Below are 14604 nucleotides of genomic sequence, written 5' to 3' on the forward strand. Positions count from 1 at the left end.
CAGCTGTAGACTTAATTGTACTCCAGAACTAGCTGCCCCCTTAGCCAAGCTGTTCTCGTACAGCTGCAACAATGGCACCAATCCAACAAAATGAAGAATTGACCAAAAAACAGGGCTTTCAAGCGACACGCACAGCATTAACTGGCTGACTGATGCTCAGCATTTGACCTCATTACAGCCTTTGGGCAAGGTTCTCCTTTTGGGAGACTATGTTCTCCTGCCGGAGCTGAAATACACCTGATTTGCGTTCCCGCTTGGAGCACAAATCAGGAAACATTTCCCTATCTATAGCCTTGCAAATGTTTGCATGCCGAAGATTGTGAAGGATTCTCTAGGGAATTTGCTATTGGGCTGCCATTTTGAACAGGCGGCCCAGTAATGAAGTCCCACGGCTGGACCCCCGCCAAGCAATTCATCCAATTCAGCTTCCACCCACCCTGGTAACCCAGGAAATCATCATTATATTGTACCTCGAGTATAAATCCACGCCTGACCTTTATCCAAAAAAATCCAAACTTTTAGTTCTTACCATGTTTGCCAATACAGTGAAACCTGCCCTGGAATCGTTGAATAGCACACCATTGAGCAGCTGTTCAGCTTCTTGGGCGTCATTCTCCGCCGGCGGGAGTCTCCGTTTTGCCGGCGCCCGGGGGTTTCCCGACGGCGTGGGGCTGCCCCACAATTGACTGGCCGGTGTTACGGAGACTCCCGCCGGCCGGTCGGGGCAGAAATGTGGCAGGTCGGGTAGGAGAATTTCGCCCCTTGTGTCTGTGCACATGATGCCAAGGCTGCCACCTCATTGGTGTGCACTGTATTACTGCCGATTCCACCCTCTAATAAGACAACATGGTATCAAGAAGGAATACTAAATACACAGCCCAGTTCAAACTCATTGAGATTTCAGAACAGACAGAATTGTGCAGCACCTCAAGAATTACCGGTGCTGAAGAACATTGGAGATTGGGGGAAGCTCTCTAATAATAATAATAAATAATATTTTATTGTCACAAGTACCCTGTTCATGCAACTTGGGCAGAGGCTTGACCATTAATATACAAACAGAGGAAAATCTAACAGTTGCTGCAGTTGGAAAATGAGGTTGGAAAACAAGTCAATGAAAATCGCCAGAACGGACTCAATTTCTCAAGGATCTGGCCAAATCTTCACCTTGAAACCAGTAAGAAACTTTGGCATTGCAGATTCCAAAGCCAGCCTTGAATGAGGTACCAGGTTTATGAAGGGAAACAATTTTGTACTCTATGACCGGAGTCCAACATTTCATAGCATCTCCCAGCAAAACTCCATGATAGGCTTGTATTTCAGTGGCTTAGAATCAATCATCGACAAAAGAATGAATACAGATTGACCTGTATTGGGAACATTGATGAGACTCTCATGAATTTTGACAGGATTGACAGTCAAGTGGTGAGCAATGTTGGAAGACAGCTGGCCATGAAAGGAGTAGATTCACAGTTGTGCTGTTATGTCTGTCCGCAGGGACAAAGCTTAAGCCAATGTGACATTCAAGAGAAAACCCCTCCCAATCCAACAATTCTCAAAAGGAGCAGTCAGCCACATTCACAATAATGGATGCATGGAGGAAGGTGAGTTGAAATTATACATAGAAACATGCATTGAAAATAGAAGCAGGATTAGGCCATTCGGCCCTCTAAGCCTGCTCTGCCATTCATTATGATCAAGGCTGATCATCAAATTAAGGATTCTGATCCTGCCTCTTCTCTCTCTCTTCCCCCGCCCCCCCCCCCCCACCCCCCCATATCCCTTGATCCCTTTAGCCCTAATATGGCTGGAGAATGTTTGGTGTTTCCAACCAGGTGGGGTATATAACAGAAAAAGTCTCATCTAGGATGATGTTCAGACCATATCAATGATGTTGTTGACTAGATCGCAGAACAGTGATATTACATTGATTCCCAGTAGCCTTAACCACCCTTGTTTAACCATTGGACGTCTCTCTAAACAAGCTCTTCAAGGATAGCATGCAAAGAAATGTGGAAAGACTGAATGAGTGGAGAACATAGAACATAGAAGAGTCGATATTCACTGAAGGAGGCAGCAGACGGGGTCCAACGTTAGCAATCCTGTGTGAATGGGTTGTAGAAGCCTGGGATGAAATCAGAATGGAGATAGTCATCAAATTATTTTTTTAAATGGGATATCCAATGCACTTGATGTGCCACAATGCACTTATGGAATATGTGATCGACGACAACGTGATTTTGTTTTTAAAAGCAAATTACTGCGGACGCTGGAATCTGAAACAGAAAATACTGGACAATCTCAGCAAGTCCTGACAGCATCTGTGGAGAGAAAAGGGAGCTAACGTTTTGAGTCTGGATGACTCATTGTCAAAGCACCAGCTCCTTTTGCTTTTATTCATCAATGAACTGTGGATGTCACTAGGTAGGCCAGCATTTATTGCCCATGCCCAATTGTCCTTGAGATGATGGTGGTGAGCTGCCTTCTTGAACCGCTGCAGTCCCTGTGGTCTAGGTAAATCCACAGTGCTGTTAGGGAGGGATTTCTTGAACTTTTGATCCAGCAACAGTGAAGAAACACAAATACAGTTCCAAGTCAGGATGGTGTGTGGTTTGGAGAGGAACTCCCAGGTGGTGGTGTTCCCATGCATCTGCTGCACTTGTCCTCAAAGTTGTTAATGAACCATGTGATAATACCATTAATGAAGCAGATTGGGATGTGTTATTTAATTCTGAAGATGAGGAGGGTGATTTTAATACACGTTCTGCTGCTAAGTAATATTTTTCTCTGTACTGAGAAAACTGAAATTGTATAAATTTGTATATATGGCTTTTGTGTTTGGTGGATTTAATAAATATGATGAATTTAGTGTGCAGAAATGAATGACTCGATCCCTGTTTTTTTAAATTTATATATAAAAATGTAAAAATAGTTTTGGCTCCTTTTCCACTACGTGACTCCACACCAACAGTGATTTGGTTGACTCCTAACTGCCTTCTGAAATGGTTGAGCAAACCACTCAGTTGTAGCAATTAGGGATGTATAACAAATGCTGGCCTCGCCAGTGATACGTACATCCCATAAAATAACTAAATAGAAGTCTGACATAGCCTTGGTCGATAGGTGCCTTGTGACTGATAGGATGTTTCAAGTGGGGTTTTGCAGAGTTCAGTACTACATTCCTTGCTTTTTATACTATACATCAAGGATTTCGAGTTAAATGTAGTGGCATGGTTAAGAAGTTGACAGATGATATACAAACATTAGCCGTATTGTAGATCATGAAGAAAGCTGGAGGCGGTAGGAAGATTTCACTAGTCAGGTGGGCAGAAAAATGGCAAATGGAATTCAGTCTGGAGAATTGTTAATACATTTGGGGAGGAAAAACAAGGCAAGGGACTACCCAATAAATAATTGGATTCTGAGACATGTAGAGAAACAAAGTGACCTTAGAGTGCGTGTTCACAGATCCCTGAAGGTCGTAGGACAGGTAGATAAGATTGTCAAGAAGGCATTCAAGATAGTTGCCTTTATTGGCTAAGACACAGTACAAGAGCAGGGAGGTTATACTATAGTACTGTGTACAGTTCTGGTCACCATATTATAGGAAGGATGTGATCACAAAAGAGATTTATAAGGCTGTTCCTAAGAATAGAGAATTTCAGCTATAAAGGAAGATTGGATGAGCTGAAGTTGTTTCTGTGGAACAGAAGAGGCTGAGGGAAGATTTAACTGAAATATATAAAATTTATGAAGGATCTGCATGGAGTTGATACAAAGGTCTTATTTCCCTTGGAGACAGTAAGAAGTCTTACAACACCAGGTTAAAGTCTAACAGATTTGTTTGGAATCACTAGCTTACGGAGCACCGCTACTTCATCAGGTGAGTCGCCTCACTCACCTGATGAAAGAGCTGCACTCCGAAAGCTAGTGATCCCAAACAAACCTGGTGTTGTCAGACGTCTTACTGTCCCCATCCCAGTCCAACGCCAGTTCCCTTGGAGAAGTCTATAACTGGGGCATAGATTTAAAGTACAGGATAGAAGGATTAGATGGGAGTTGAGTAATTATTTATTTTAGAAGGTGGATGGGGTCTGACACTCTTTGCCTGAAAGGATGGTAGAAACCCCCATCCATTAAAAGGAATGCTTGATAAATACTTCAGGTTCCATAACCTATAGGGCTATGGAACAAGTGCTGTAAAGTGGTATCGGGTTACCAAACTCACTTTTGACCAACACAGACAAATGGTCTCCTTCTGTGCAGTAATTTTTATCTATGTTTCTAAAGCAGTTAGTCAAAGCAGTGGTGGCTGCTGTAATAGCAACCACTAACATCCTTCATTCTTCTCCGATTATTACCACAGAAGGTTCCTGTACTATCACTATCAAGTGTGTCATAGAAACTCACTGCAAAGGTGTTGCTGATACATGTAGTTCTCCATCATCACAGTCATATGCATGGAAATTGCCTCCTCTCCCTGCGTGCCAGCTCTATGCTCCCAAATGATGAATGGCAGTTCCTGGGCACGATTCTCCACTCCCACGCCAGTTGGGAGAATCGCCTGGGCCGCCAAAATTTCCCCCAACGCCGGTCCAATGCCCTCCCGCGATTCTCCCAAGCGGCGGGAACGGCCCTGTCGAGTTTCGCGGGCCGGAGAATTGCCCGAGACACCCAAAACGGCGATTCTCCGGCACCCCTGCTATTCTCAGGCCCGGATGGGCCGAAGTCCCGACGGCGTGAACTGGGGTCATTCACACCTGCTTTTTAAAGTAGTCAGCCAGTCGTGCTGGCTGACGCTGAGCAGGGAGGAGGTGAGCGGACTGTTGCGCAGCGCCTGGAGACGGGGCCAGCTTACCCGAGAAGGCTGCTGCCAAAGTGGGGGTGCGGGAGAGTGTGCAGGTGGGGGGGGAGAGCATGCAGGTGGGAGGGGGGGGTGCGGGAGAGTGTGCAGGTGGGAGGGAGGGTGCGGGAGAGTGTGCAGGTGGGGGGGGGTGTGGGAGAGTGTGCAGGTGGGAGGGGGTGGGGGCGTGGGAGAGCGTGCAGGTGGGAGGGGGGCGGGGTGTGGGAGAGCATGCAGGTGGGAGGCGGGTGGGAGAGCGTGCAGGTGGGAGGGGGGTGGGGGAGAGCGTGCAGGTCGGGGGGGGTGTGGGAGAGTGTGCAGGTGGGAGGGGGGGGTGGGAGAGCGTGCAGGTGGGAGGGGGGGGTGGGAGAGCGTGCAGGTGGGAGGGGGGGGGGAGAGCGTGCCGGTGGGAGGGGGGGTGGGGAGAGCGTGCAGGTGGGAGGGGGGGTGTGTGGGAGAGCGTGCAGGTGGGAGGGGGGTGCGGGAGAGTGTGCAGGTGGGGGGGGTGTGGGAGAGTGTGCAGGTGGGAGGGGGGGGTGTGGGAGAGCGTTTAGGTGGGAGTGAGGGGGTGTGGGAGAGCGTGCAGGTGGAAGGGGGGTGGGGGAGAGCGTGCAGGTGGGAGGGGGGGTGGGAGAGTGTGCAGGTGGGAGGGGGGTGGGGGTGTGGGAGAGCGTGCAGGTGGGGGGGGGTGTGGGAGAGTGTGCAGGTGGGAGGGGGGTGGGAGAGCATGCAGGTGGGAGGGGGGGGGGTGGGAGAGCGTGCAGGTGGGGAGGGGGAGAGCGTGCTGGTGGGAGGGGGGGTGGGAGAGCGTGCAGGTGGGAGGGGTGTGTGTGGGAGAGCGTGCAGGTGGGAGGGGGGTGCGGGAGAGTGCAGGTGCGTGGGGGGGGGGGTGTGGGAGAGTGTGCAGGTGGGGGGGGTGTGGGAGAGTGTGCAGGTGGGGGGGGGTGTGGGAGAGCGTTTAGGTGGGAGTGAGGGGGTGTGGGAGAGCGTGCAGGTGGGAGGGGGGTTGCGGGAGAGTGTGCAGGTGGGGGGGGGTGGGAGAGTGTGCAGGTGGGAGGGGGGGTGGGAGAGCGTGCAGGTGGGAGGGGGGGTGGGAGAGTGTGCAGGTGGGAGGGGGGGGTGAGGGAGCGGCATGCAGGTGGGAGGGGGGTGAGGGAGAGTGTGGATGGTATCGTCCATCCGCGGATGCCACAGGTCAGCCGCCCTGATATGGCGGGACGGTGACGAGGACACGGCCGCAGGGTGCGTGTGGCTGATGCGCACAGGAGAGTGGCACACTGGTGAGCAGTACGGTGTGAACTGACCGTTGGGCGCAGAAAGTGACCAGGTGTTAGACTGGCTGTGTGTCTGCAGCGCGACCAGGCCACCGGGGCACACAGGTGTCCCATGCAGCCCGGCTGACGAGGTGTGGAAGAACCTCCGTGTAACATATCGTTTCTCTGCCCCCCACCACCCTCCTGCAGGTCACCATGTATGCCAACCAGACAGCGATGTTCACTGCCATGGTTGGAGCCGCAGTTCTGGAGTTTGCCATCCGGCAGCATAGAGTCGGACAGCCCACAGTGGCTGCAGATGCAGCGGTCGCCGGTGCAGCAGAGGGGACGGCCGCGGAGTGGCCCGTCGTCGACACGCAGGCCGCAGGCGCTCAGGACCCGAATGTACAGGGGGATGCCGAGGGGAACATTGACCGCCTGACGGCGAGGAATGCAGAGGAAGTGCTGGGGGGGGGGCAGGACGAGGACGAGGAGGAGCAGGTGGAGCAGGAGGATCCACTGATGGTGCTGCCAGGGCGCCACAGGCGTCCAGCAAGGCCGAGGGTGTACCGTGACAGAATGTTGTTCGAGGCCCTAACGGACATCACATGCAGGAGGAGACTACGGTTCAGCAGGGAGACGGTCGCACATATATGCCAGCTCGTGACGCACCTCGCACCACGTGGAATGGGAGGAGGACACGCGATACCAGTCTCCGTCAAGGTGACGGTGGCCCTAAACCTCTATGCGACCGGTTCCTTCAAGGCGCCGAGCGGGGACCTATCCGGGATATCACAGGCATCGGTCCACAGGTGCATCAGGGCCGTCACCGACGCCTTGTATGCCATCGCGGACAGGTACATTCAATTCCCCGAGGACCGAGCACAGCAGGAAGCACGGTCACGTGGATTCGCCAAGGTGGCCGGGATACCGATGGCCCAGGGTGTCATCGATGGTGTGCACGTCCCCATGCGCCCGCCTGCAGACAGCAGGGACATGTTCATGAACAGAAAGGGTGCATTCTCCATGAACATTCAGGTGGTGTGCGACCCCCACAGGAAGATCATGCACGTGTGTGCAAAGTACCCCGGCAGTGTGCATGACGCCTACATTCTGGCACAGTCGTTCATCCCCCGCAATGTTCGATGGATGCCCCCCCCCGGCTGAGGGGCTGGTTGCTGGGCGACAAGGGCTATCCATTGAGGTCATGGCTGCTGACGCCAATACGGAGGCCTCACACCAACGCGGAGAGCCTACACAACGAGGCACATGCAGCAACCAGGGGTGTGGTGGAGCGGTGCTTCGGGCTGCTGAAGATGCGCTTCAGATGACTGGACCGATCAGGAGGGGCCCTGCAGTACCAACCCGACAGGGTCGGTCGCATAGTTGTGGTCTGCTGTGCGCTGCACAACATTGCCATGCAGAGGGGAGATGACCTGGTGGAGGAGCCGGAGGGAGGACCCGACGGCACCAGAGCCAACGCAAACGAGGGGGATGGGGAAGAGGAGGGATGCGGAGGATGAGGATGATGGGGCGCATCAGGGGGGGGGGGGGAGGGGCGCAGGACGCAGACACTGCCCGGCTGATTGTTACGCCCAGGAGGCCTGCGCGACGGCACCGCCACGGACAGCGGGCACGTGACGCGTTGGTGGCCGCACGGTTCACGCACTGTGGGGGTGGGATTCGCTGAACACTGCCACTTGCACCGTCACTCCTGTACATGGGCACCACACAGCGCCCCCTACCGCCCCCGCACACCGCGTTCACGGCAACAATTCCACATCACCTTACCACTGCGGCACTACGGATTGCACAACATTGATGATTGGGTAAGCGGGTGTGATCAGTGCCATGTTGAATGATGACAGCCCGCTCTGCAATGAGCTGTGTGCTCAGATTCACCAGCCGAGGTCTGACTAATGGCTATAGCTGAACCATGCACTCCGGTGCTCACAGCCTTCGTGACGGACATTTCACCACATGCCCGTGGGGTGGCTGGCATCGGGTGTACCGAGGACAACAGTGTCCGATTATGGGGGGCGGGGGGGGAGGGTCAGCACATCCCGGAACAGACCTTGAACGGCTCGTATACCACTACGCCATTCGGGCACCCTCACGAGCCCCCTGGCAACGGACACAGCACACAGTCTTACAAGTCAGATTTAACAGTGCATTTATTTGTGTGGTAAACATAGGTGCCCTACCCACTACAACTAGACTGTGCCCTGCACCCGTGCCAACTTCTTACGTGCCTAACGACTTTGCCTTAACGGGCCCTACCACTACGCCTAGGTGTGTTTCCCAGACGGTACAGCAGGAGTGGAGGTGGACTGCTTGTGAATCACGCCCTTCGACATGGCTCCCCGTCGGCACATGTTTCCTGGGGCGGCCCGGCTTCGATGGGCCAGGCTGCTCTGCGGGCGTGCTGGATGGCGTGGTGCCACCCTGACCTGCCTGCTCCCCACCAAATGCGCCAGGGACGGAACGGGGGAGGCCGAGTGTGCCGGGGACATCCCTTGATGGAGCTACTGGGACGGGCCCCAGAATCTCCTCATCCTCGGGGAGCCCGGTGACCCCCGGGCCTCACTGTGGGACGGAGATGCGCTCTGAGACATGCCCCGTCGCACCCCCGACACCTGGCGCTGCCAGTCCTGGAGGCCTGCCGCGGTATCGACCACGGTCCGAATGTTCGCCAAGACGGGGCCCAGGGAATGCCACATTCCTGCCAAGGTCTGTGCGATCTCGACCTGTGAGTGCGCGACGCCATCCATCACGTGCGGCAGGCGGTCAATGCTCTCCGCGACCGACTGATGGGACTGAGCCATCGCTTGCTGGGACCGGGCCATGGCATGGTGAGACTCAGCCAGGGCCCGGAGAGCGGCGGCAATGGTCATGTTGGCTCTGGCGCACGGCTACCTGTGGGAGGGCAGCCCGCTCCTGGGCCATGGATGACGCGTGCACGTGAAGCCCAACGCCTTGCAGAACCTGACCCATGGCCGAAACCCCTTCACACATTGCCTCCACCGCGGACGCCACCCGTGTGGTGACGACCTGGGTGGCTGCGATGAGCGGGACCACTCCCTGCTCCTGGACGCGGATAGACTCCTCCAGCTGCGTGTGCAGGTCCTGGAAGATGGCCCTCATCCCGTTACTCAGTCCCTGGGTGTCCACACGCATTGGTTGTCCGGGTGGGTCAATTACATCCAGGAACCCGGGAACCGTCTGGGTGGCAGCTGGGTTGCTGGGGCCTGGACTGCCCTCCGACTGTCCAGCCCCTCGGCTGTTAAAAACTCCAACTGCTGTACCGGCTCGGCTGTGGGTGCGCACTAGACAGTGACCCGGAGCCTCAGCACTTATATGCCCAACCGAGGTGAGTGTCTCTGCGATGGTGAACGGTGTGGGAGACAGCAGTGCCGCAAGCTCGAGGTCATCATCGTCCAGAAGTCTGGTGTGTACTGGTCCCCCTCATGGCCCGGCGCAAGCTCCATGCGGGCCATGTCATCTTGAGTTTGATCCAGCGGGTGTGTGGCCATGATGTGGGCTTTGGCATTACTGTCCACCCTGTGCCCCTGACTAATGTCTGTCCCGGTGGTCTCAGCGGCCCGGTCCTGTGTCCCAGACTGTGAGGTCTGCCCTCCTGTCCAACCAACTGCCAACCTCTGGTGTGCGTCCCTGGGTGCAGTTGCGGTGGGCGGTGTTGCGCTGCTTCCTGGGTGAGACGTCCCTGAAGGTTCGGCGGATGGCCCTGGGGAACATAAAAGATTCTGGGTTCGTTAAACACGGTTGTGGGGTGTATGGTGGTGGTGGGTGCACAGTGTGAGGGGGGATGGGATCGGGGGTGCAGTGGCCAGAGTGTGAGGGGGGATGGGATCGGGGAGGCAGTGGCCAGAGTGTGAGAGGGGATGAGGATCGGGGGTGCAGTGGCCAGAGTGAGTGTGAGAGGGGATGGGATCCGGGGTGCAGTGGCCAGAGTGTGAGGGGGGCTGGGATCGGGGTGCAGTGGCCAGAGTGTGAGGGGGGATGGGATCGGGGGTGCAGTGGCCAGAGTGTGAGGGGGGGCGATGACGGGTTGGGGGTGGACGAGGACATGCAGGGTTCTCTCACTTGCTTCTGCGCCTCTGACCTGGCATGGTGCGACCCTCCCGGGTGGCGGATCCCCCAGCGAGGTCCAGGGCCCTCTGCTCGTGAACAGTTAGGGGGTGCAGGACCGGAGAACCCCCTCCTGGGGGCACCCTCATGGCACTTACCCTGGCAGCCCGGGTGAGGTCGTGCAGCTTCTTGCGGCACTACTCCCCCGTCCGGGGGGTCTGCCCCACAGCACTGACTGCGGTGCCCCACCTCCCGCCAGCCGCGCCTCACCGCGCTGGATGGCTGGCGATGCCCACGTCTTGGGCAGAGGGGTGTCCCTTCTCCGCTCCACCTCATCCAACCAGGGTGTCCAGGTCCGTGTCCCGGAACCTCGGTGCGGCTCTTCGGGACTCAGCCATCTCCTCTGTTCCTCCTCCGGGTCCTCTGTGCGCAGATCGCGCAATTTATGACGCAGCGCTGCGTCCATTCGGGGCGTCGCGCGGGTGACCGACGCGGCCTTCGCGGCATGCCCCCCCCAAGGTTCCCGCGGCCCCGATCCTAGCCCATTTTCGGGCCCCTGAATCGGTCGGGATCGGGGGCCGTTTTGCGCCGTCGTGAACCTCGACCGCGTTCACGACGGCGCGCCCACTTCGGCGTGGGAGTGGAGAATCGCGCCACCTAACTTCCTTTCTTGTTTTGCAAACATTAGTAATTACTACTTATTGTATCAAATGAAACCAATTTGGTAAATGCAATAAAGCAGGAGTCTTAAATATTTCATGGAACAGAATAGATTTATGATGGTCTCTTATCATCCAAATTTAGATTTAAATATTTTAAATCACAATTTAGACACAGAATTGCAATCTTATATTAATACTTAATTTTATTAATCATGAATATATTATATAGTGTTTAAGAGCAAGGTTTGGTCATATAATAGTACTTTGTCTTTACTTACAGGTTTACTTCCCCACCACAAGCAAGGCTTGTATGCAGGCAGTTCTGGAGTATCTGTACACCAGCCAATTCTCATTCAATTCAACACTTGACCCAATTGAGCTGATTGTCCTGGCAAACAGGCTGTGCTTCCACGTTTTGTGGCTCTGACAGGTCAGTGGTAAAGAAGGGACATGAGGCCATGTAACATATCAGACAACAAATAATCCTGGCTCGAAAAACAAATACTTTACCAATAGTCTTCCAAATGAAAATTAAACACTGTATCATAAAATATTGCACCCAGAATCTCAAATTTGAAGAAATTATTTTGCTTTGTTTGATATCAATTGTCAATGTATAACAAGAAGAACCTCGGATCAGCTTCCATCTGAAAATGAGAGAGGAGAGTGGTTCTCTGGTGAATAGAACACTTGGGTGGAATTTAATCTTGCCGATGGGGAGGAGGGCGAGGAGAGGGGAGAGAGTCTCGTTCACCAACTGGAGGAAACAGCAGCAGTCCTGCATCACCTATAGGCGGCACTCAACTGACCAGCTAAGGGACCTCGCCCCATGAATTATGGAACCCTCCCCAGGGAAGGCTATAAGTAAAGGCAGGGGCATTAAATTCCACCCCTTATTACTGTGTTATTGCAATTCTTTCAATATTGCAGTAATGTAACCTCTAATCCAGCCAACCTTAAATGCATGAGTTATTTGCCTCAGTGATTCCGTCGTGGCCATGAATTTGACGCTGTCAACACTGTCCGGGAGTATAGAGCTCTCTCCGGAATTCTTTATTGCATTAATTGGTGGCCATCTTAGTTATCAGTCCCAGTTTTGGACTCTGCATACACATTGTCTCTTTATTGAACCCCCTTCATAATTTAAAGACCACTTCCAGCTCACTTTGCATTCTTCTCTAAGAGAAAAGAGTCTTGCGTGGTTCACTTTTTTTTGGTATCATCCATGTAAAAAAACATTTTCAAGATTTATGCACTTTCTGCGTTTCCTCTATCTTTTTTATAATGTGGACACCGGTATGCACAGTACTTTATGTATGATCTAGCCAAGATCCCACGGAAGTATAACATAACTTCTCTGCTTTTGAATTCTACTCTAGAAGTGAAACCAATGCTTTGTTTGCATCCTTTATGTTTTGTTAATCTGTGTTGCTATTTTTACTGATTTCTGAATTTTTAAACCCTACATTCCTTTGTACTGCTACTCTGTTTAGAAGCTTATTGTTCAAAGCAAAGCATGGCCATCTTATTCCTCCGACCAATTTTTTCATGAATCTTTCACAAATGCTTTTGTGATTTGCAGGGCACTTGGAACACAATTATGGAGTTGAATTTACATGATTTAATGCCCACCTCCTTTTCTCTATATCATCACTATGTTGAAACTTAGCAGGAATAATTTTGTCATTGAATTTTGAGCTCAATGGAAATAATCCAGTAACCCCAGTTTATCCAAAGCAAAATTATCCCGAACCAAATGTTAATTCCACCCATGGTATTATACTTAATTTTAGAAAATTACAAGATCACTACCTTTTCACAAGGCATGACTTAAGTCCCGTGGCCTTAATAATCTTTCAGTGATTTGGAAAGAACATAGAACATACAGTGCAGAAGGAGGCCATTCGGCCCATCTAGTCTGCACCGACCCACATTAAGCCCTCACTTCCACCCTATCCCCGTAACCCAATAACCCCTCCTAACCTTTTTGGCCACTAAGGGCAATTTAGCATGGCCAATCCACCTAACCTGCACGTCTTTGGACTGTGGGAGGAAACCCACGCAGACACGGGGAGAACGTGCAGACTCCGCACAGTGACCCAGCAGGGAATCAAACCTTGGACCCTTTCGCTGTGAAGCTATCCATTTGTGCTACCGTGCTGCCCTGCTTTGTGGGTAAAGCAAATAAAGCTGAATGCCTTGTGGATAAAGCAAATAAGGCCAGCTTCTATTAGGTCTTACTTCGACATTTAGTCCTGAAAATTTCGGGAACAATTCAGAACCAAATTAATTTCTCTAATATCATGTGCCAGATGGGAGCATTCCAGATTATTTTGATGAAAAGTAAATTGTAACTGATCATAATTTACGAGTAATTTTGGTTTGTTTTCTATTTCCTTGTTACGTAATGGTATATATTGATCCTTTACAGAACAATATGCTGTGCAGGAGTTGTTGAAAGCAGTAAAGAAGGTGATGATATTGATGGGGAAGTGTTGACGTACCTGGAACTTGCCCAAGTAGGTCATTTCCTTAATGATATACATTAATATACTTTAGACTGATGGCTAGCATAAGTGTCTCATGAATTGGTATGTAAGCCAGTAAGAAACAATTTATGATACAAGTCTAACAATCCCTTCTTGGACTGTTTCTTAATACCATTAGCTGGCAAAATAACACTCCATTGGATTTTTTGCAATGTGTGTATTACTATGCTGAATCTAGTGGGCAGTGCTATACTGAGGGAGTGCACCACTGTTACAATGGCTGTGCTTCAGATGATGTGTTAAACTAAGAACACCCTTGCCCCTTCCAGTTGATGTAAAATATGCCACGGCTCTATTTTGAAGAAAAGCAGGAAGTTCCCCACACTTTCACGATTAAAATGTGTCACAGAATAATAGTGCAGAAAAGGCCCTTCGGCCCATCAGGTTTGAACCAGCACACTAAAAACTGACCTGCCTACCTAATCCCATTTGCAAGCACTTGGCCCTCAACAAGCATCACTAAACCAGCTTCGACAATGAGTCACCCAGACTTGAAACATTAGCACCCTTCTCTCTCTCTGTCCGCAGATCCTGTCAGACCTGCTGAGATAAATTAGACCAGTAGTTTCTGTTTTTGTATCACTAAATAGAAAATCTGGCATTATCGCATTGAATATGTGGGATCTTTCTGTGCACAATTTGGTTGCCATGTTTCTTATACTAGTGACTACATCATGAGTGTAAATCGTTCTGGGTTGTCAAAGTCCTGGAAAAAAAGTATGTAACAGTCCTCCACGTTCTGTCCTTTTAATTGCATGTTACTTTCGTGACAGCGGCCTTGATATTTTTAAAGACCAGCAGTCTTTTGCTTGGGGAACTCCTTCAGAACATCAGGGTTTGATTAGTGGATGAGGGGGAAAAGGCAGGCTCATTACCCACCCCATTTTCCCCGCTCTCGTGGTCTAATGTTATTGGAAGAAACCGGAATGGTGTCATTCAGTAGAAGTTCTGTCAGTGCCTCCAATCCTGCACCAGTTTAATATATCTGGTGCCACACATAAAGTGCAAGTGGGGCTTGCAATTTGATTTTCCAATATATGATTGCCTTAAATAAAGTGGAAACTGATGACCTGAGTTTTTAAAGCTTAGAAGAAAGCCATAGCTTGCACACATCTGACAGAACAGTAAGGTGCTCCCTCTGCTGCTTACCAGCTCCTCCCACCACCACCCTGACCGTATCCAATTAGCAAGGGTGCTTACCTCTTTTT

The 14604-nt window shown here is 51.7% G+C and overlaps 1 protein-coding gene across 1 annotated transcript in view; it reads left to right on the plus strand.

The window, feature by feature from the left end:
- Nucleotides 1-14604, plus strand: part of rhobtb1 (Rho related BTB domain containing 1) — a 167782-nt gene that overhangs the window by 147546 nt on the left and 5632 nt on the right. Inside the window, 4 exon segments of the mRNA XM_072478830.1 lie at nucleotides 11128-11251; nucleotides 11254-11277; nucleotides 13279-13305; nucleotides 13308-13366. Of these exon segments, the coding sequence (XP_072334931.1) occupies nucleotides 11128-11251; nucleotides 11254-11277; nucleotides 13279-13305; nucleotides 13308-13366 (234 nt within the window).

Source organism: Scyliorhinus torazame, chromosome 16 (assembly GCF_047496885.1).
Source record: "Scyliorhinus torazame isolate Kashiwa2021f chromosome 16, sScyTor2.1, whole genome shotgun sequence".
NCBI classification, from domain to species: Eukaryota; Metazoa; Chordata; class Chondrichthyes; order Carcharhiniformes; family Scyliorhinidae; genus Scyliorhinus; species Scyliorhinus torazame.